At 39.9% G+C, this 20,358-nt stretch overlaps 1 protein-coding gene across 1 annotated transcript; it reads left to right on the forward strand.

Annotated features, from left to right (window-relative positions):
- Positions 1-207: 207 nt before the first annotated feature.
- Positions 208-19,390, forward strand: LOC133641962 (cytochrome P450 2F2-like). The gene is made up of 11 exons (XM_062036130.1): positions 208-457; positions 2,565-2,727; positions 3,063-3,215; positions 3,454-3,614; positions 6,701-6,769; positions 8,715-8,819; positions 10,318-10,456; positions 16,111-16,196; positions 16,402-16,503; positions 18,088-18,229; positions 18,304-19,390. The coding sequence occupies exons 1-11, from the start codon at positions 299-301 to the stop codon at positions 18,486-18,488; spliced, it is 1,464 nt and encodes a 487-aa protein (XP_061892114.1). The 5' UTR covers positions 208-298; the 3' UTR covers positions 18,489-19,390.
- The last annotated feature ends 968 nt before the right edge of the window (positions 19,391-20,358 follow it).

Raw genomic sequence — 20,358 nt, forward strand, 5'->3', positions numbered from 1 at the left:
AATAAAAATAATCTAAAACTGGTGAAGTTAAATGGAAACTAACTTTATAGTATAATCACTGGATACATATAACAATTTAATTATTTTTTTTTCTTTTTACATTTTTTTCTTTCCATGATGGCAGGTGAGGCCCCGCCTCACCTGCCTCTAGTGACTGCACGTCACTGGCATGTTGCAATGTCGCTCTCCCCCCTTCACTCGGGAAAGCAAAGTACACAAACAATGAAGGCAGGACAGAGAGGTGCGCAAACGCATTTAGAGCACTCCAGTGGTTCAGTCCTGTTCATTCCTCTCCAAAATGTTGGCCTCAGTGCTGCTGCTGCTCTGTGTTTTCTTCATCGTTTATAATTTCATGTGCCGGAGGCCCAAGAATTTTCCGCCTGGTCCTACGATCGTGCCTGTTCTGGGAAACATACTGAGCCTGAGCCTGGAGAACCCCCTGCAAGACTTCGAGAGGGTAAGAAAAACAAAAACTCTTCAGTGTCCCTCATGTTATTTAAAACATATTTTGTGTGATGTGACAATCTGCAAGGTAAAGCTATGGATTACGACAAAACTAGTAAAACACATTTTTGTTGGCTTGGATTTTCTCACAATAAATCTTCCATGAATTGTGATTAGGTAACAACACACACCAATAGTCTGTCCATAGTTGACAACTGTGCCCTTTACTCTATATATCTCGCTTAGCTAGAAACCAAACTCAATGGCCTTGACCTTAACACACTATAGGCATGACAATAGGAGCACAAGAGGAGCACAAGAGGACACTAATAACAGAAATGAATAAGTCATATCATTGTATTTTAATGTCTGCTGTATAATGGCTCACATACAATGTTTATTAATATTTAAAAACACAGACATTTAATGTAATCTTAATAAACAAAGTAGATGTAGTGTTCATTCTGTACTATATTAAACATACTATATGTTTTTTTTAATAGTCAAAGCAGATGAGGACTTAAACTCCTGAGTGCACATTTGTTTTGGTATTTTGTCAGAGTTACACATTTTGTAGAAAATTAATTACCCTATTTTGCATGACAGAACATGTCCATTGCAGAGGATGCTGGCTCTCAGGAGTATATGCAGCAACTTTATCGTAATGCAATATATTACAGTACCTCTAGCAAGGAGGGTATTTATTCATTTTGTCCAGGCAATTCATCAGTAAATATCAGAAATTGTTGAAAATTAATCAAATTAGGTAAACAGGTATAACATGAGAGCATTTTTTCAAATCGATCCAAATCCGAATCGCATTTGTTATTTACGGTATTCCAATTCTAAATAGATTCATATTTTCAAGAATCAGTTTTAAAAAATGAAAAATTAATTAATATTTATTTTCTCCAAAATGTGTAACTCTGACAATTGTTGTTATTATCATTTATTTTCAAGGTTTTTGTTTCATCTGACATTGCATGGACAAAGATAAGACCTTCTGGAGGAAAGTTATGTGGTCAGATGAAACACAAATTGAGCTGTTTGGCCACAATACCCAGAAATATGTTTGGAGGATAAATGGTGAGGCCTTTAATCCCAGGAACACCAAACCTACCATCAAGCATGGTGGTGGTAGTATTATGCTCTAGGGCCAGTTTTTCTGCCAAAGAAGCTGGTGCTTTACAGAGAGTAAATTTGACAACGAAAAAGGACGATTACCTCCAAATTCTTCAGGACAATCTAAAATCATCAGCCAGGGGGTTGGGTCTTGGGCGTTAGGTGTTCCAACAGGACATTGACCCCCAAACACACGTCAAAAGGGGTAAAGGAATGGCTAAATCAGGCTAGAATTAAGGTTTTACAATGGCCTTCCCAAAGTCCTGACTTAAACATGTAAACAATGCTGAAGAAACAAGTCCATGTCAGAAAACCAACAAATTTAGCTGAACTGCACCAATTTTGTCAAGAGGACTGGTCAAAAATTCAACCAGAAACTTGCCAGAAGCTTGTGGATGGCTAACAAAAGTGCCTTATTGCAGTGAAACTTGCCAAGGGACATGTAACAAAATATTAACATTTCTGTATGTATACTTTTGACCCAGCAGATTTGGAGACATTTTCAGTAGACCCATACTAAATTCATAAAAGAACCAAACTTCATAAATGTTTTTTTGTGACCAACAAGTATGTGCTCCAATCACTCTATCACAAAAAAATAAGAATTGTAGAAATGATTGGAAACTCAAGACAGCCATGACATTATGTTCTTTACAAGTGTATGTAAACTTTTGACCACGACTGTATGTCTAATGTCAGCAGCCAAGAGAAGCTTTAGTAACCTAACCTGTTTTGAAAAGGTTTCAATATAATGATACATTAAGAGAATCGGTTTGAATCAGGAATCATGTTGAATAAGGAATCGATTCTGAATCGAATCTTTGCCCCAGGAATTTCGGAATCAAATTGTGAGTTCATGTAAGCTTTCCATCCTCAGTGAGTATGGTAATTTAGGAAGTGATGTGCTGAATATCCAAATATTTCTTGACATTGACACATTTGTAACACATTGTATATATTTAATATTTGTATTGTGTATTTATGGTTATTTTTTTCAGCTGAGGAAGGCATATGGAAATGTCTATAGTTTGTACCTTGGGCGGAAACCAGCTGTTATTGTCAACGGAGTCCATGCCTTGAAAGAGGCTTTGGTGTCTAAGGCTACGGATTTTGCTGGGAGACCCCAAGACCTTTACGTCAACGACACTACAAATAGAAAAGGTAATTAAGTATACAGTCATGTAAAAAAAAATAGGATGCTCCAAGATTTAACTCTTCTACTCTTGAACGGCTGTAAAAAAAATTTTTATAAATGTAAAAAATGTAAAAAAAAACATGTATACCCCTAATATGTTACCATAGTGAAATTGTTATTAAATCCTAACATTGGACCCCATAAATCAGGCCATCTTAATATTTAAGGAATCACCATTTAATCCTGTAAAGGCGTTTAGAGGACAGAAAAACATGGCCACCATCAAGCAAAACCAAAGACTATTTGTCCAGTGATTGTAAAACTACAGTTCTGTACTGTGTATTCTCTATCGTAACTACAGGAGTGATCCTGGCTGACTATGGTTCTAGTTGGAAGGAACATCGTCGCTTTGCTCTGATGACGTTGAGGAACTTTGGTCTTGGGAAGAATTCAATGGAGGAGAGGATACTGGGAGAGATTGAGTTTATCATGAAAACACTGGAAACGAGTATTGGTATGACAAGTGTGTTTTTTGCAACAGACATGCAGTTACTGTAGCTTTCATCAGGAACATACACTGATATCTCACTAGTCACCATCACCTCTTATAGTTGACACAAAAAATAGGTTGAAAAAACATTTTTACCAAACACTGTTGATTTGATACACAGTACACAGTAAATTACCCATTTTTTCCCCCCATGCAAGTGCATTCTGGTTAAATTTGGGTTTTATGTGTTTTTTTTAAACAGGCAAAACGTTGAGTCCTCAACTTATGTTCCATAATGCATCCTCCAACATCATTTGCCAAGTTCTGTTTGGTCGACGCTACGATTATGATGATGAGTTCATCAAAGTGATTGTTCAATGTTTCACGGAGAATGCCAAGTTGGCTAATGGACCATGGGCTATGGTGAGTCAAAGTATTTCCATGGCAAGGATCAAAACAGCATTATTCTAATAGAGTGATATTCAACTACAATGTTTTGGAAAAACGTTTCTAGAAAACTAAGGACTGGGGGGCCGGACTTCTTTCTTCACTATTAGTCCTACTTTGTATATTTTAGAGTAGTTGTTCACACACTTTCCAAGTACCACCATAATGACGAACATTAAAATACAGGAGCTTAGTAAGCCCAAGTATTCATTAAAAACGACGCAGAGTTTTTTTTTTCAACAAGTATATTAAATATGTTTGACCACTGTGACATGACACACAGTTTGAGCAGTGACAATGTGTTTTAATATAGGAAAATAAAACACTGTACTTTAATCAAGTGACTCTTTGACGTACCTCTAGATAGAGCCCGCGTGCCACAAGAGGTACACGTACCACAGTTTGAGAATCCCTGAGAACCAGCGTCCTCTAGAGTGGACAATTGATATTGGCCTATATTATAAATGTTGTTACACGATCACTCTGTTATTTTTAAGGAATTTCTGCAAAAACCTAGTCAAAGATCAACTATTAGACAGCACTTTGGTATTTTTAAGAACCTGCTGCAAAAATGTTAAGTCTCTCACAAGGTTTTGAACTTAAAGGCCTACTGAAATGAAATGTTTTTATTTAAAGGGTGATAGCAGATCCATTCTATGTGTCATACTTGATCATTTCGCGATATTGCCATATTTTTGCTGAAAGGATTTAGTAGAGAACATCGGCGATAAAGTTCGCAACTTTTGGTCGCTGATAAAAAAAGCCTTGCCTGTACCGGAAGTAGCGTGACGTCCCAGGTTGAAAGGCTCCTCACATTTCCCCATTGTTTACACCAGCAGCGAGAGTGATTCGGACCGAGAAAGCGACGATTACCCCATTAATTTGAGCCAGGATGAAAGATTTGTGAATGAGGAACGTGAGAGTAAAGGACTAGAGTGCAGTGCAGGACGCATCTTTTTTCGCTCTGACCGTACCTTAGGTACAAGCTGGCTCATTGGATTCCACACTCTCTCCTTTTTCTATTGTGGATCACGGATTTGTATTTTAAACCACCTCGGATACTATATCCTCTTGAAAATGAGAGTCGAGAACGCGAAATGGATATTCACAGTGACTTTTATCTCCACGACAATACATCGGCGAAGTACTTTAGCTACGGAGCTAACGTGATAGCATCGGGCTTAACTGCAGATAGAAACAAAAGAAATAAACCCCTGACTGGAAGGATAGACAGAAAATCAACAATACTATTAAACCATGGACCTGTAACTACACGGTTAATGCTTTCCAGCCTGGCAAAGCTTAACAATGCTGTTGCTAACGACGCCATTGAAGCTAACTTAGCAACGGGACCTCACAGAGCTATGCTAAAAACATTAGCTATCCACCTACGCCAGCCAGCCCTCATCAACACCCGTGCTCACCTGCGTTCCAGCGATCGACGGAGCGACGAAGGACTTCACCCGATCATCCATGCGGTCGGCGGCTAGCGTCGGATAGCGCGTCTGCTATCCAAGTCAAAGTCCTCCTGTATTAGCCAGCCGCTAATACACCGATCCCACCTACAACTTTCTTCTTTGCAGTCTTCATTGTTCATTAAACAAATTGCAAAAGATTCACCAACACAGATGTCCAGAATACTGTGGAATTTTGAGATGAAAACAGATCTTTTTGTATTGGATTCAATGGTGTCCGAATACTTCCGTTTCAACGATTGACGTCACGCGCATACGTCATCATACATAGACATTTTCAACCGGAAGTTTAGCGGAAAATTTTAAATTGCACTTTATAAGTTAACCCGGCCGTATTGGCATGTGTTGCAATCTTAAGATTTCATCATTGATTTATAAACTATCAGACTGCGTGGTCGGTAGTAGTGGGTTTCAGTAGGCCTTTAACTTGCAGGCCACCAGTTGAATAGCCCAAATGATGAAAAAGAAAGAACCTAAAATTTAAAATTGAGGAACACTACTAGTATAACTGAATAAATTAAGTTAATAAGTTACAAGCCACATGGCATTGAAGCAACATGTCAATGCAAGGATCTGCCAATGTGTTTCCAGTGGTCCAAGTTCCTTTACACAACAGGAGCACTCAAGTGTTTCCAGGAATGTGCTGCAAAAACATTAGTCTCCCGTGTTTTGAATTGAACTAATGAATTAGAGGTACTTCTCAGGGTGAAGGAAAACAAGATTGAGTACTTGTATAAGCAGATCAGCAACATGACTGTGGTGTCATTCTAGGAACGAATTTGGCCACCAGATGAATATCCCTGCTCCAATACAATGAAGATTAATATTTTATTTCCCCTGATTTCTATCAATCCCATCCCCCATATTTTATGTAAAGTTACTGACGAGAAGAGCGCAGAAGAACAGTTGGGTGTGTTTCCACTACGCTCGTTGAATATCTGCAGAAACTGCAAATAAACCTTTGCCAAACATGTCAGTATTTTGCAATCGAGGTTGAAAGTGAAAAAGACCAAGTGGAGTTTCCATACTGTAGTTGATCTTCAAGTATGGCAAGTTCAATATGCTAACATTAACCCTCAGACATGGTAAGTGAGACGGCGGGGTGCAGTTGGGAGAGTGGCCATGCCAGCAACCTGAGGGTTCCTGGTTCGATCCCCAGCTTCTACCAACCTAGTCACGTCCGTTGTGTCCTTGAGCAAGACACTTCACCCTTGCTCCTGATGGGTCATGGTTAGCGCCTTGCATGGCAGATCCCGCCATCAGTGTGTGAATGTGTGTGTGAATGGGTAAATGTGAAAATACTGTCAAAGCGCTTTGAGTACCTTCAAAGTAGAAAACCGCTATACAAGTATAACCCATTTACCATAGTCTAGTCTGCAGTGTGGCAATTTAATCAGTGTAAAAGTTACATCTATCGCCTGTAATGGAAAGTATCTGTTTGTTTGTTGCATCAACAAAGCGCCAATTCTGATTAATATCACTGTATTGATCATTTAGCTGGTGCAATTGTTTCAATGGATTGTAGATTGAAGTTTGAAGGCGTGTTTAGTCACAGTACACATAATTTTGTTTTCTGTGTTAATACAGCTCTATGACTCCTTTCCAATGATTCGTAGTCTGCCACTGCCCTTCATGAAGTCCTTTGAGAATGTCAAGGTAAGTTATATGGCTTTGTGGTTACACTTCAGCTGTGATAGGCCAGATACTTGATAAGGATAATGTGGTTGAGATAATGGAGGGATATAGTAGAGTGACAAGTGCCTATATTGACACAGAATTGTCCACATTTGTGAGTCTAAAAAGCGTTTAAATAAATAATAATGAATCTGCATATGTTTTATGAACAAAACTTTACAGCAAAGAGTGTTAGACAAAAGGTAAAAATGCCAGATGTGACTCACCAGATCATTTTATGTGGCCTGCAAAAAGCACTTCATTTGTCTTCTGAAATGTTTTTGTTCTTTAAATATTGACAGAAAAAAATGTACTGTGTGCAATTTCATATCTTCTAAACTTCAATATTATCTGCTCATGCAACCCATTTATTTCAGGTATTTTGGGGGGGGGGGGGGGGGGTTATCAAAAATGCTGCTTGTCACCGTGACTTATGATTTCAAAGGAAAATGTCCTTGAAGTCTGTAAGTAACAAAAATAAAATAATCAAATGCATAGGCAATAGTGTAATGAGGCTATTTAATGTTTACAAAATTCAATGTTGTTTACTTCCATGTACTAAGTGTGTCCCGACGCCTAAGACTGACTTGTTACGCATATCTCAAAATATCAAACACTCGAAGGTGAAGCATTTATAATTGATTTCATTTCAGAAACTACATTACAAAAACAAAAACAATCACTCAAAAGACCTCATCCAGTATTACATTTATTAAAAATGTATAAAACAATTGAAAACTATAAACATAAAAAATCCATAGATAATTAAAAACAAAAATATTAATCTCTTTTAGCAGACTGTACTGTGCTATTGCCACCCTTTTATTTTCAAAACCTGGCTTGTATTGCTATAATAAAATGTTTGAAGGATATGTCTTTATTACAATGGGATGTGTAATTGTGAATGTTGTTACAAAACAAGTACTTGGACATGTGTAGCAATAATTAATGCATAAATAATAAAAACGGCTGCCTACCAGCTCTGCCCGCCTCTCCTTCGTGGAGGGGGGGGTGGGGGGGGGGGCACAGATTTGGTGACCACAGATGAGGCGCTAGCTGTTTAAAGTCGGGACCCGGGGTGGACCACTCATCTGTGCATCAGTTGGGGACGTCTCTGCGCTGCTGACCTGTCTCCGCTCAAGATGATCTCCTACTGGCCCCGCTATGGACTGGACTCTCACAATATTATGCTACATCCACTCGATGTCCATTGCACCAGTCGCCCAGGGAGGAGGGGCGACCGGTGCAATCTGCGGCCCCTCCAAGGTTTCTCATTGTTATCTCATTGGGTTGAGTTTTTTTCTTGCCCTGATGTGGGATCTGAGCCGAGGATGTCGTTGTGGCTTGTGCAGTCCTTGGAGACACTTGTGATTTAGGGCTATATAATCAATCAATCAATGTTTATTTATATAGCTCTAAATCACGAGTGTCTCAAAGGACTGCACAAGCCACAACAACATCCTCTGTTCAAATCCCACATTAGGGCAAGGAAAAACTCAACCCAATGGGACAATGAGAAACCTTGGAGAGGACCGCCGATGTGGGGACCCCCCCTAGGGCGACCGGTGCAATGGACGTCGAGTGGATCTAGCACAATATTGTGAGAGTCCAGTCCATAGTGGATCTAAAATAATAGTGAGAGTCCAGTTCATAGTGGGGCCAGCAGGAGACCATCCCGAGCGGAGACAGGTCAGCAGCGCAGAGACGTCCCCAACCGATGCACAGCCTAGCAGTCCAGCCCGGGTCCCGACTTTGGACAGCCAGTGCTTCATCCGTGGCCACCGAACAAAGTAAACATTGATTGATTGACCAGCTAAAATTAAGAAAGCATTTTAATGTGTTTTTCCCTGTTATGCTTTACTGTCACTTATTCGTCCTAGCTGAGAGTAAGAAAAAAGTTTTTATTAACTTTCTCTTATGTTTTTAGACTTGCCAAAAAATTGCAAAGCGCGTGTTGGCTGAGCACAAGAGTACCAAAGTTTCGGGACAACCACGAGACTTTATGGACTGCTATCTGGATGAACTGGAAAAGGTCACCAAATACTAAAAAGATAAACGACACTCCTTTTGAAATATGTTGGTCTTTTATATGAATTGAATCAAATACTCTATCATTTCAGTACTTAAAGGCCTACTGAAATGACATTTTTTTATTTAAACGGGGATAGCAGATCCATTCTATGTGTCATACTTGATCATTTCGCGATATTGCCATATTTTTGCTGAAAGGATTTAGTATAGAACAACGACGATAAAGTTCGCAACTTTTGGTCGCTGATAAAAAAAAGCCTTGCCCCTACCGGAAATAGCGTGACGTCACAAGCTGGAGTGCTGCTCACATTTCCCTATTGTTTACACCAGCAGTGAGAGAGATTCGGACCGAGAAAGCGACGATTACCCCATTATTTGAGCGAGGATGAAAGATTTGTGGATGAGGAAAGTGAGAGTGAAGGACTACAGTGCAGTGCAGGACGTATCTTTTTTCGCTCTGACCGTAACTTAGGTACAAGGGTTCATTGGATTCCACACTTTCACCTTTTTCTATTGTGGATCACGGATTTGTATTTTAAACCACCTCGGATACTATATCCTCTTGAAAATGAGAGTCGAGAACGCGAAATGGACATTCACAGTGACTTTTATCTCCACGACAATACATCGGCGAAACTCTTTAGCTACGGAGCTAACGTTATAGCATCGTGCTTAACTGCATATAGAAACAAAAGAAATAAATCCCTGACTAGAAGGATAGACAGAAAATCAACAATACTATAAAACCCCGGACATGTAAGTACACGGTTAATGCTTTTCAGCTTGGCAAAGATTAACAATGCTGTTGCTAATGACGCCATTGAAGCTAACTTAGCAACGGGACCTCACAGAGCTATGATAAAAACATTAGCGCTCCACCTACGCCAACCAGCCCTCATCTGCTCATCAACACCCATGCTCACCTGCGTTCCAGCGATCGACGGAAGGACGAAGGACTTCACCCGATCATCCGTGCGGTCGGCGGCTAGCGGCGGCTAGCGTCGGCTAGCGCGTCTGCCAGCCAAGTAAGTCCTCCTGGTTGTGTTGCTACAGCCAGCCGCTAATACACCGATCCCACCTACAACTTTCTTCTTTGCAGTCTCCATTGTTCATTAAACAAATTGCAAAAGATTCACCAACACAGATGTCCAGAATACTGTGGAATTTTGAGATGAAAACAGCTTTTTTGTATTGGATTCAAAGGTGTACCAATACTTCCATTTATCTAGTGACGTCACTCGCATACGTCATCATACAAAGACGTTTTCAACCGGAAGTTTAGCGGGAAATGTAAAATTGCACTTTATAAGTTAACCCGGCCGTATTGGCATGTGTTGCAATGTTAAGATTTCATCATTGATATATAAACTATCAGACTGCGTGGTCGGTAGTAGTGGGTTTCAGTAGGCCTTTAACTGCTAAGTTACAACTCCTAAAGGAATTTTGTTGAGTATTTTATGGGTTTTATTGAATCCCTTTTTTTTAATTTCTCTTTTTAGAAAGCTGATGATAAGTCCTCATTTTCAGAGGATCAGCTCCTCATGTACGCTCTGGACCTTCACTTTGCAGGGACAGACACCACATCTAACACCCTTCTGACTGGATTCCTCTATCTTGCGACCCACCCACACATACAAGGTGACCCCACTCATAATCAAGCCTTATTTCAATTTGGCTATTTAGTATTTCTGTATGGTATCCCGGCGTCTAACACACTGAAATTACATGTTGGAGTCACTGATGGTTTTTAGGTTGAATCGCATTATGTCTGTGCTGGCAGCGAGGCTTAAATCCCCACTAATTTACAGTGCAAGTGTGAATTGTTCTTTGAGTAGTCTGCGTTTTCCCCCAAAGTCACTTGGGATAGACACCTGCTCCTGGCAACCATGAAACATAAAATACATCAATGGATTTTTTTCCCCCATTGTGCATGCCCTTTCAGTTTCAGTTGGTGCGCAGGTATATCAACCATGAATTGAGGGTGGCTCCTAATGCAGAGAACGAAGGCAGTGTCCGTTTCAGTTTTCTGTTCTCAGTAAATTCGGACTTATTCTGTCACGGTCAGAAGTTTATGTACGCTCATCACACACAATTTTACATGGCGATTTCAACACTTCCTAATTTGGTGATGAAAATTACAACTAAGATGCACGTTACAATCAAACCGCTGGTGTGTAGAAATACAATACCTACAGTATAAATACTTAGTAGGGCGCAACATAAGACGAAACTGGTACGTTCAACTTAATGGCAAAAGACCAGGCAACACACAGTAGTGTATGCACTACTGCCATCTAAAGTCTTGGAATTGCAACTGCATGCAAAGTCTACTATGTAATATTTGTAAGTGGCGACTCGATAGTCAAAAATATATTAACACTACAAAATATAACACATTGACAGCACAGTTATACTAATGAGCTCATTTGTAAATGTTACATTTAAAAAAATAGATTTTTAACAGTTATGAACACGCACACAACTTACCAAAATCTATTAAAACCCATTCCTTGTCGGGACCACACTTGGTTTCAAAGGCTATACACCCTTTGGAACTTAGCTCTTTCCTTAACCTTAAAGGCCTACTGAAATTAGATTTTCTTATTTAAACGGGGATAGCAGATCCATTCTATGTGTCATACTTGATCATTTCGCGATATTGCCATATTTTTGCTGAAAGGATTTAGTAGAGAACATCGACGATAAAGTTCGCAACTTTTGGTTGCTGATAAAAAAGCCTTGCCTGTACCGGAAGTAGCGTGACGTCACAGGTTGTGGAGCTCCTCACATCTTCACATTGTTTACAATCATGGCCACCAGCAGCGAGAGCGATTCGGACCGAGAAAGCGACGATTTCCCCATTAATTTGAGCGAGGATGAAAGATTCGTGGATGAGGAAAGTGAGAGTGAAGGACTAGAGGGCAGTGGAAGCAATTCAGATAGGGAAGATGCTGTGAGAGGCGGGTGGGACCTGATATTCAGCTGGGAATGACTAAAATAGTAAATAAACACAAGACATATATATACTCTATTAGCCACAACACAACCAGGCTTATATTTAATATGCCACAAATTAATCCCACATAACAAACACCTCCCCCCTCCCATCCATATAACCCACCAATACAAATCAAACACCCGCACAACACACTCAATCCCACAGCCCAAAGTACCGTTCACCTCCCCAAAGTTCATACAGCACATATATTTCCCCGAAGTTATGTACGTGACATTCACATAGCGGCACGCACATACGGGCAAGCGATCAAATGTTTGGAAGCCGCAGCTGCGTACCCACGGTAGCGCGTATCCAACTCAAAGTCCTCCTGGTAAGAGTCTCTGTTGTCTCAGTTCTCCACAGGCCAATGGTAATGCTTGACTGTCATCGTTCGGGAATGTAAACAATGAAACACCGGCTACGTGTTTGTGTTGCTGCAGCCGGCCGCTAATACACCGCTTCCCACCTACAGCTTTCTTCTTTGCTATCTCCATTGTTCATTAAACAAATTGCAAAAGATTCACCAACACAGATGTCCAGAATACTGTGGAATTTTGCGATGAAAACAGACGACTTAATAGCTGGCCACAATGGTGTCCCAAAATGTCCGCTACAATCCGTGACGTCACGCGCAAACGTCATCATACCGAGACGTTTTCAGCAGGATATTTTGCGGGAAATTTAAAATTGCACTTTACTAATCTAACCCGGCCGTATTGGCATGTGTTGCAATGTTAAGATTTCATCATTGATATATAAACTATCAGACTGCGTGGTCGGTAGTAGTGGGTTTCAGTAGGCCTTTAAAGGAGTCATTTTGTGATTTATTTCTACATTTAAAACACTTCTCTCTGGTCTGCAAAACATGTAATGAGGGTTCTTTTGTCAAAATTGTGCATAGATTATGTTTATTGAAAATCGTCAAGCCGCTTTCTGACTGTCTCTTCAGAATGTGTTGTTTTGTGAAGTGAAGTGAAGTGAATTATATTTATATAGCGCTTTTCTCTAGTGACTCAAAGCGCTTTTACATAGTGAAACCCAATATCTACACTACCGTTCAAAAGTTTGGGGTCACCCAAACAATTTTGTGGAATAGCCTTCATTTCTAAGAACAAGAATGGACTGTCGAGTTTCAGATGAAAGTTCTCTTTTTCTGGCCATTTTGAGCGTTTAATTGACCCCACAAATGTGATGCTCCAGAAACTCAATCTGCTCAAAGGAAGGTCAGTTTTGTAGCTTCTGTAACGAGCTAAACTGTTTTCAGATGTGTGAACATGATTGCACAAGGTTTTTCTAATCATCAATTAGCCTTCTGAGCCAATGAGCAAACACATTGTACCATTAGAACACTGGAGTGATAGTTGCTGGAAATGGGCCTCTATACACCTATGTAGATATTGCAGCAAAAACCAGACATTTGCAGCTATAATAGTCATTTACCACATTAGCAATGTATTGAGTGTATTTCTTTAAAGTTAAGACTAGTTTAAAGTTATCTTCATTGAAAAGTACAGTGCTTTTCCTTCAAAAATAAGGACATTTCAATGTGACCCCAAACTTTTGAACGGTAGTGTAAGTTACATTTATACCAGTGTGGGTGGCACTGGGAGCAGGTGGGTAAAGTGTCTTGCCCAAGGACACAACGTTTTGTGGGTGGTCTTATTTACGTGCCTCCTTTTCAACTGCGTCTTCTCCTTGTAGGTCATTTTTAGCGCTTCCATATCGAGTCTACTGACAGATATAAGGTAGAACTATACGCTACTTTTTATGAGAAATGGCAACAGCGGAGGATGCCTCTGCCTTGCCTTCATGGTTTGATTTCATATTTTTCGGGACCTATGCAGATCCCAAATACACAAAAATAGGTAGCAATAGGTAAGGAAAGTTGGTTTTGGATAAAAGGTCCCATTTAAAAGATAATTAGGACACCACATGCTTGACATGAACGCGCAAAAATGGGAAACAGGCTAAAACAAGGCGTAAGGCGGAGAATAAGGAATCAGCCTAATAAAATGTCGGAAATTTGCAGCTACAATTCACATCTACATATTTTATGTATGAATATAAATTTGCAGAAAATATCAGTGCAACCTCTCAAGGCGAGCAAAATATTCAGTGCCTCCAGTGTTTCAGAATCAGAATCAGAAATACTTTTGGGGGGCTTTTTTGTCATTATCCCGGCCCAAATCTTTTAAATTAGCGGCAGCTTTTTTAGTAAATCGCGGCAAAAATGCAATGTTTAGAAACATTTTTTTTTAATAGCATTGAATCAACTTTTGATTTTATGAATTTATTATCAATGTTCTTTAGGTTTCTTTGTAAACCTAACCTCAAAAAGCAAATAATTTGAACAAGAATTGGAAAACAAATACTGAATTGATGTTTTAATCGACCGGACCGACTTAAAAGTAGACACCTAATTGAAGTAAAATACACATACTTATTGCTCAACGTCAAAGTATTTAACTGTTTTAATTCAGTATAACTAAAAATAGTGATAATGAATTCTAAGTACAGTAAAAAACACCATCAAAGTTTTCCTAATTTTCTGCTGTCGTCCACTCTGTGTATGTTTTGAGCTTAAAGGCCTACTGAAACCCACTACTACCGACCACGCAGTCTGATAGTTTATATATCAATGATGAAATCTTAACATTATAACACATGCCAATACGGCCGGGTTAACTTATAAAGTGACATTTTAAATTTGCCGCTAAACTTCCGGTTCGAAACGCCTCTGAGGATGACGTATGCGCGTGACGTAGCCCGGGGAACACGGGTATGCCTTCCACATTGAAGCCAATACGAAAAAGCTCTGTTTTCATTTCATAATTCCACAGTATTCTGGACATCTGTGTTCGTGAATCTGTTGCAATCATGTTCATTGCATTATGGAGAAAGAAGCTGAGCAAGCAAAGAAGAAAGTTGTCGGTGCGAAATGGACGTATTTTTCGAACGAAGTCAGCAACAACAGTACACAGCCGGCGCTTCTTTGTTTACATTCCCGAAAGATGCAGTCAAGATGGAAGAACTCGGATAACAGAGACTCTAACCAGGAGGACTTTTGACTTCGATACACAGACGCCTGTAGAGAACTGGGACAACACAGACTCTTACCAGGATTACTTTGATTTGGATGACAAAGACGCAGACGTGCTACTGTGAGTATGCAGCTTTGGCTTCTAAACATTTGATCGCTTGACCGTATGTGCGCAACTTTTTTTTGCGTATGTACGTAACTTTTTTAAAATGTATAAGCTTTATGAACCTTGGGTTAGGTGAACGGTCTTTTGGGCTGAGTGATTGTGTGTGTTGATCAGGTGTTTGAATTGTATTGGCGTGTTCTATGGAGCTAGGAGCTAGCATAGGAGCTAGGAGTTAGCATAACAAAGATGTCCGAATCTCTCTCACTTCATGCGGCCATCATTGTAAACAATAGGGAACTTTGCGTATATGTTCAATTGACTACGTCACGCTACTTCCGGTAGGGGCAAGCCTTTTTTTTATCAGATACCAAAAGTTGCAATCTTTATCGTCGTTGTTCTATACTAAATCCTTTCAGCAAAAATATGGCAATATCGCGAAATGATCAAGTATGACACATAGAATAGATCTGCTATCCCCGTTTAAATAAAAAAAAATTCATTTCAGTAGGCCTTTAAACATTTATTTATGTTCCGACAAATTTACACCCTCACATTAAGAGCTTTTGTGAACTGTTCAGATAACTTTTGTTGGTAAATGAGAGACGATTAAAGATTATCATCGCACGTTATTATCTCTATCATGTAAATGTTGCAAATGAAAATTTTATTTTTGTTAGCTTGCATAAGTCGAGCTTGAATGAAGTAAATGTTTATCTGCTATTTACCCAGAAGGCTTAGCGCTGTGGACAAGAACAGAAAGTAGATCTGAGCTTACGCAGGTGAACGACAATTGTTCTGTTCGAGCTATAAAGAGTTGATATTTTGTTACAGGTTACTGTTTCGTCTACTCAAGAACCAAACGTAAGTTTTGATGAGAGAGTTGATGTGCGCGTTTGAGAGCCGCTCAGAGACAAATTTGTTTTGCCAAATTGACGTTGACTGTGCGCTGAAGTTGCAGGAATTGGACAAAGTGGGGAGGCCACACCTAATTTGCGGGCGTTGGTTGAATTCGCCTGAATTGGTGCAATCGCAACATTGCGAAATTCTGTCGGGACTGACTATTTATAATAATGGAAGATGCTTGTATTGTTCAGATATCAAGTTCCTTTTCACCCTAACGCTCTTCTTTTTCCTGCTCTTTTTGTCAGAACGTTGCCAACAGGAAATAGATCAGGTGTTAGAAGGGAAGGATCAAGCGTGTTTTGATGACAGACATAACATGCCATACATGCAGGTAAATTATAATAACAATATTACAATACTGGTCATAATAAGGCTTGAGATTATTTCAAATTTACGAAACAGGTTAAGTGTATAAAGACAGTGTATGAAGACTTAAAATAGTGGTTGTTAGGATACTTCAAGGTTTCTAAGCAAAAGTATTTTTTCTGTAAGATGTACAGTTTGACTTTTAATTAAATGAATTGTTCTATTTTCAGGCTGTAATCCATGAAGTGCAGAGGATAGCCAACACTGTGCCACTTAGTGTCTTTCACTGTACAACAAAAAACACAGAGCTAATGGGCTATTCCATTCCTAAGGTAAGCCTGACACTGTCACCACTGTTTGGCCAGAAGGGCACAAGTAAAGCTTTTTTTCAAAATAATTCGCCTGGATTCCACTTGGAAGGCAACAAGGTGACAGCAACTGAAATGATTGTTCTTGACTCTAAGCTTTTGTGTTTGGTGAAGACAAAAACTAAAGGTGAACTGCACTTTTTTTGGAATGTTGCCTATCGTTCACAATCATTATGAAAGACATGACAACAGATGGATTTTTTATTTTTCTTATGCATTATAACTTGTAAAAAAACATAAGTAAAAGTCTGCTTACAGCGCAGCCAATGGGAGCTCCACGATTCCGCCCATACAATCCAATAAAACACCATCGAAAAAGTGCCAACAATGCTCCATTTACATTTCGTGACTTGAATACTAACCAAGTACTAGGGATATTGTTATTATAAGCGCTAACGCACACAAACTATTCAAACTATCCCTGTGTTTATGTCGGGTTCAAACACTGATGACATCTATTAAACAAGACAAGAAGCAAAGAATCAAACAGAGGCAGAATTCAATTTGGACTTAATTGAGGAGAGACGCCGTCGACCTGAAACCTCTTACAGTGTCTTAGCACACTCTGATGAAAAAGGTTTACGTCTCCTTTATTTGGACACTCCCTGTTTACACAACAAAATCTGCTTCCAAAGGAATAGGGAGTATGTAAACAGTCATTGTTTTCGGTCACATTAACACAAAAGAAAAAGATGTCTCGGGCTTGGGCTAGTCCTGGATTCAGCTTGAGCAGGTCTCAGATGACAAAAGATAACCCCCTCCCGTCTCCTCTCATCGTACACAATGGAATTTTCCAAGCCTTTGCTTGGTGCAACAAAGACAACCTCTTGTCTGTTCATTGGGAACCTAGAGAACGGAAAGTTTTTTGATAATTTACATACAATTTTTCTGACAGTTTACATCATCGAGTAGTCTGCTGCTTTCTTGCTTCCTTGCTCCCTGGAAGTTTAAATATAGATCATAAATCATGCATCTCACCTGGACGGAAGAAGTCTGAGTAGGTATTTCGACAAGATGGTACACTTTGACAGCCATTTAGGGCCTGAAAATGGGGAGAACGACACGAAAAGACGCCTGGTCCCCCCTTGCCCTCCCCACCCCGTTTCTTTGTGAGGATTATGAGTCATTCTTCGTCTAAACAGCAATATATGCACATCCTAGCAATCAGCATCCTAATGACAGCAGACTTTGTACAATAAGTTTTATCATGTTTGTTGGCGCTCATTTAGTCTGCAGTGAGTAATAATTTGTGATGGACAAAAAAACAAAACAAACGTGATGTTGTGTTTTAAATTAGTGCGCCGTGTATGCTTAAAATGATCGAAATACATAAAAAATAAATGTTATGATAAATGTGCCTGTTATGACATTACATACATACTTACATCATGTATATTTTTTAAGGGCTTTTTTGCGCGGATCCCATAGGCTCCATTGTAAGTGGACTTTTGAACGCATTTACTTTGGGCAAAATTCCCAAAAAAGTGCAGTTCCCCTTTAAGCCTCAAATGTATCATGTAGTATTCTTGGCATGGTTTGGCTTCTTAGGGCACAATGATCATCCCAAACCTGACATCAGTGCTGCACGAGGAAGGCCAGTGGAAAAGTCCTCATCAATTCAACCCTGAGAACTTCCTCAATGGCCAGGGGGAGTTTGTAAAACCTGAAGCTTTCATGCCTTTTTCTGCAGGTACCTGTACGAATGTTTGAAAATACATTTTGGTGAACTTGCTGTGAACGACTTCTCTCCTACTTATGCGTCAGGTCCTCGCATGTGTCTTGGTGAAGGTCTGGCTCGCATGGAGCTCTTCCTCATCATGGTGACTCTCCTGAGGAAGTTCAAGTTCATGTGGCCTGAAGATGCTGGAGAACCAGACTTCACTCCTGTCTATGGAGTCACTCTTACTCCTAAGCCTTATCACATGAAGATCACACTCAGGGCTTTGTAGTGCAGCTGTCTGTAATCCTCCCACCCATCCATCCATCCATCCATCCACCCATCTAACCATCCATCCATGCAAGCCCCCGTCTTACAAGCGTCCATCCATCCATGCAAGCAAACATCCAACAAGCATCCATCCATCCATCTATCCATTAAGAATCCATCCAACAGGCATCCGTTCATTCATCCAGCAAGTATCTCATCCGTCCATTCAGCGAGAATCCATCTTGCAAGCGTGTATCCATCCATACAACTAGCAGGCCATCAACCCATCCATCTGTCCATCTATCCATCCATTGATGGATAGATGGACATCCGGCATCCATCCATTCAGCGAGAATCCATCTCGCAAGCATGTATCCATCCGTGCAACCAACAGGCGGGCATCCATCCATCCATCAATCCATCCATCAATCCATCCATCAAGCAATCATCCATCCAACGATCCATGAATCAATTCATTCACGGGTCCATTCATCAAGCCATCCATCCACCCATCCAGCTTCTGTCCTTCAATCCTTAAATCCATCCATCTAGAAAGCATGCCTCATCCATCTGGCAAGCATCCGTCGATTCATCGATCCTTGAATTCTTAAATCCATCCATCCATGCATCTATGCATCCATGTATTTAGCATTCATCCTTCGATCCATCCAGCATCAATCTATACTTGAGTTTGTCTATCCTACAAGTATCCGTCTATCCATCCAGCCATGCATCCATCTAGCAAGCCTCAATACATCCATTTATCCATCCGTATGTCGATCCTCAAGTTCATCCATCCAGAAAGCATACATCCATCCATCAAGCAAGCATCCATCGATTCATCGATCCTTGAATCCATCCATCTATCCATCTCTACATGCATTCAGCATCCATCCATTATATTAGATGTGTAGTACACTTTTTCACCAATTGTGTGCTTCATATTATTATCAATCCATCCAGCATTCATCTATCCTTGAATTCATCTATCCTGCAATCATCTGTCCATCCATCCATCCATCTAGCAAGCATCAATACATCCATTTATCCATTCGTACGTCCATCCTTAAATTCATCCATCCAGAAAGCATACATCCATCCATCAAGCAAGCATCCATCGATTCATCGATCCTTCAATCCATCCATCTACCCATCTCTACATGCATTCAGCATCCATCCATTATGTTAAATGTATAATGCACTTTTTCACCAATTGTGTGCGTCATATTATTATTCTGTTATGATTAGGGCTGTCAGTGGTTAATAACAAGAACAACAATATACCTTAACGGCGCGATTAACATGCACGCTTCCTTTCTGACCCACGGTCCGTTCCGTAGAGTGGGGAAATTTAGCTGTGTTTAGTTACAAAAAATAGCGAGCAGAAATGTACAAAGAAAGGATATATTATTGAAAGCCCAGGTCCAAAGCCACGGCAAATTATCTCTGACAAGACAAAACCATTTTTTTAATCCACAATTGGCGTGAGCCGTCATCATTGAAACAATTGGCTGCTGGGGCGCTTGAATTCAAAGGGGTGGGGGTTTACTTTTTCACTTCTAAATTACAGCTTACTGCATTCCTTGACAACATAAACTGTTATCAATTGTTACTGTAACTGATTTAGTAAGATGGGATAGAAGCACAGCAGAAAGGAGGCATAGGTACAAAGTCGAGAGGCACTTTTTTATGTTTCTGTCATCAAAACATGTTCTCAAACGAATCACACACTTCAGGCTTTAAAATAAAAGTGCTACGTACTACACTAACAAAATACAAATATCTTATATTACGATCCTGCTTTGTCATAGATGTTTTGTAATGTAATCTGTGATATTTCTACCTCAATAAATGCTGGCATAGGTGGGGGAATTTTTGTGACAGGCTAAAAT

The sequence above is a fragment of the Entelurus aequoreus genome, linkage group LG24, assembly GCF_033978785.1.
Source record: "Entelurus aequoreus isolate RoL-2023_Sb linkage group LG24, RoL_Eaeq_v1.1, whole genome shotgun sequence".
Taxonomy (NCBI): Eukaryota; Metazoa; Chordata; class Actinopteri; order Syngnathiformes; family Syngnathidae; genus Entelurus; species Entelurus aequoreus.

What these genes read in the sequence shown, in the direction of transcription:
- LOC133641962 (XM_062036130.1), top strand. Translation starts at nt 299, where the DNA reads ATGTTGGCCTCAGTGCTGCTGCTGCTCTGTGTTTTCTTCATCGTTTAT. An exon ending in AACACTGGAAACGAGTATTG is followed by an intron (nt 3,216 to 3,453) that starts GTATGACAAGTG and finishes TTTTTTAAACAG; the next exon opens with GCAAAACGTTGAGTCCTCAA. An exon ending in GACCCACCCACACATACAAG is followed by an intron (nt 10,457 to 16,110) that starts GTGACCCCACTC and finishes TCTTTTTGTCAG; the next exon opens with AACGTTGCCAACAGGAAATA.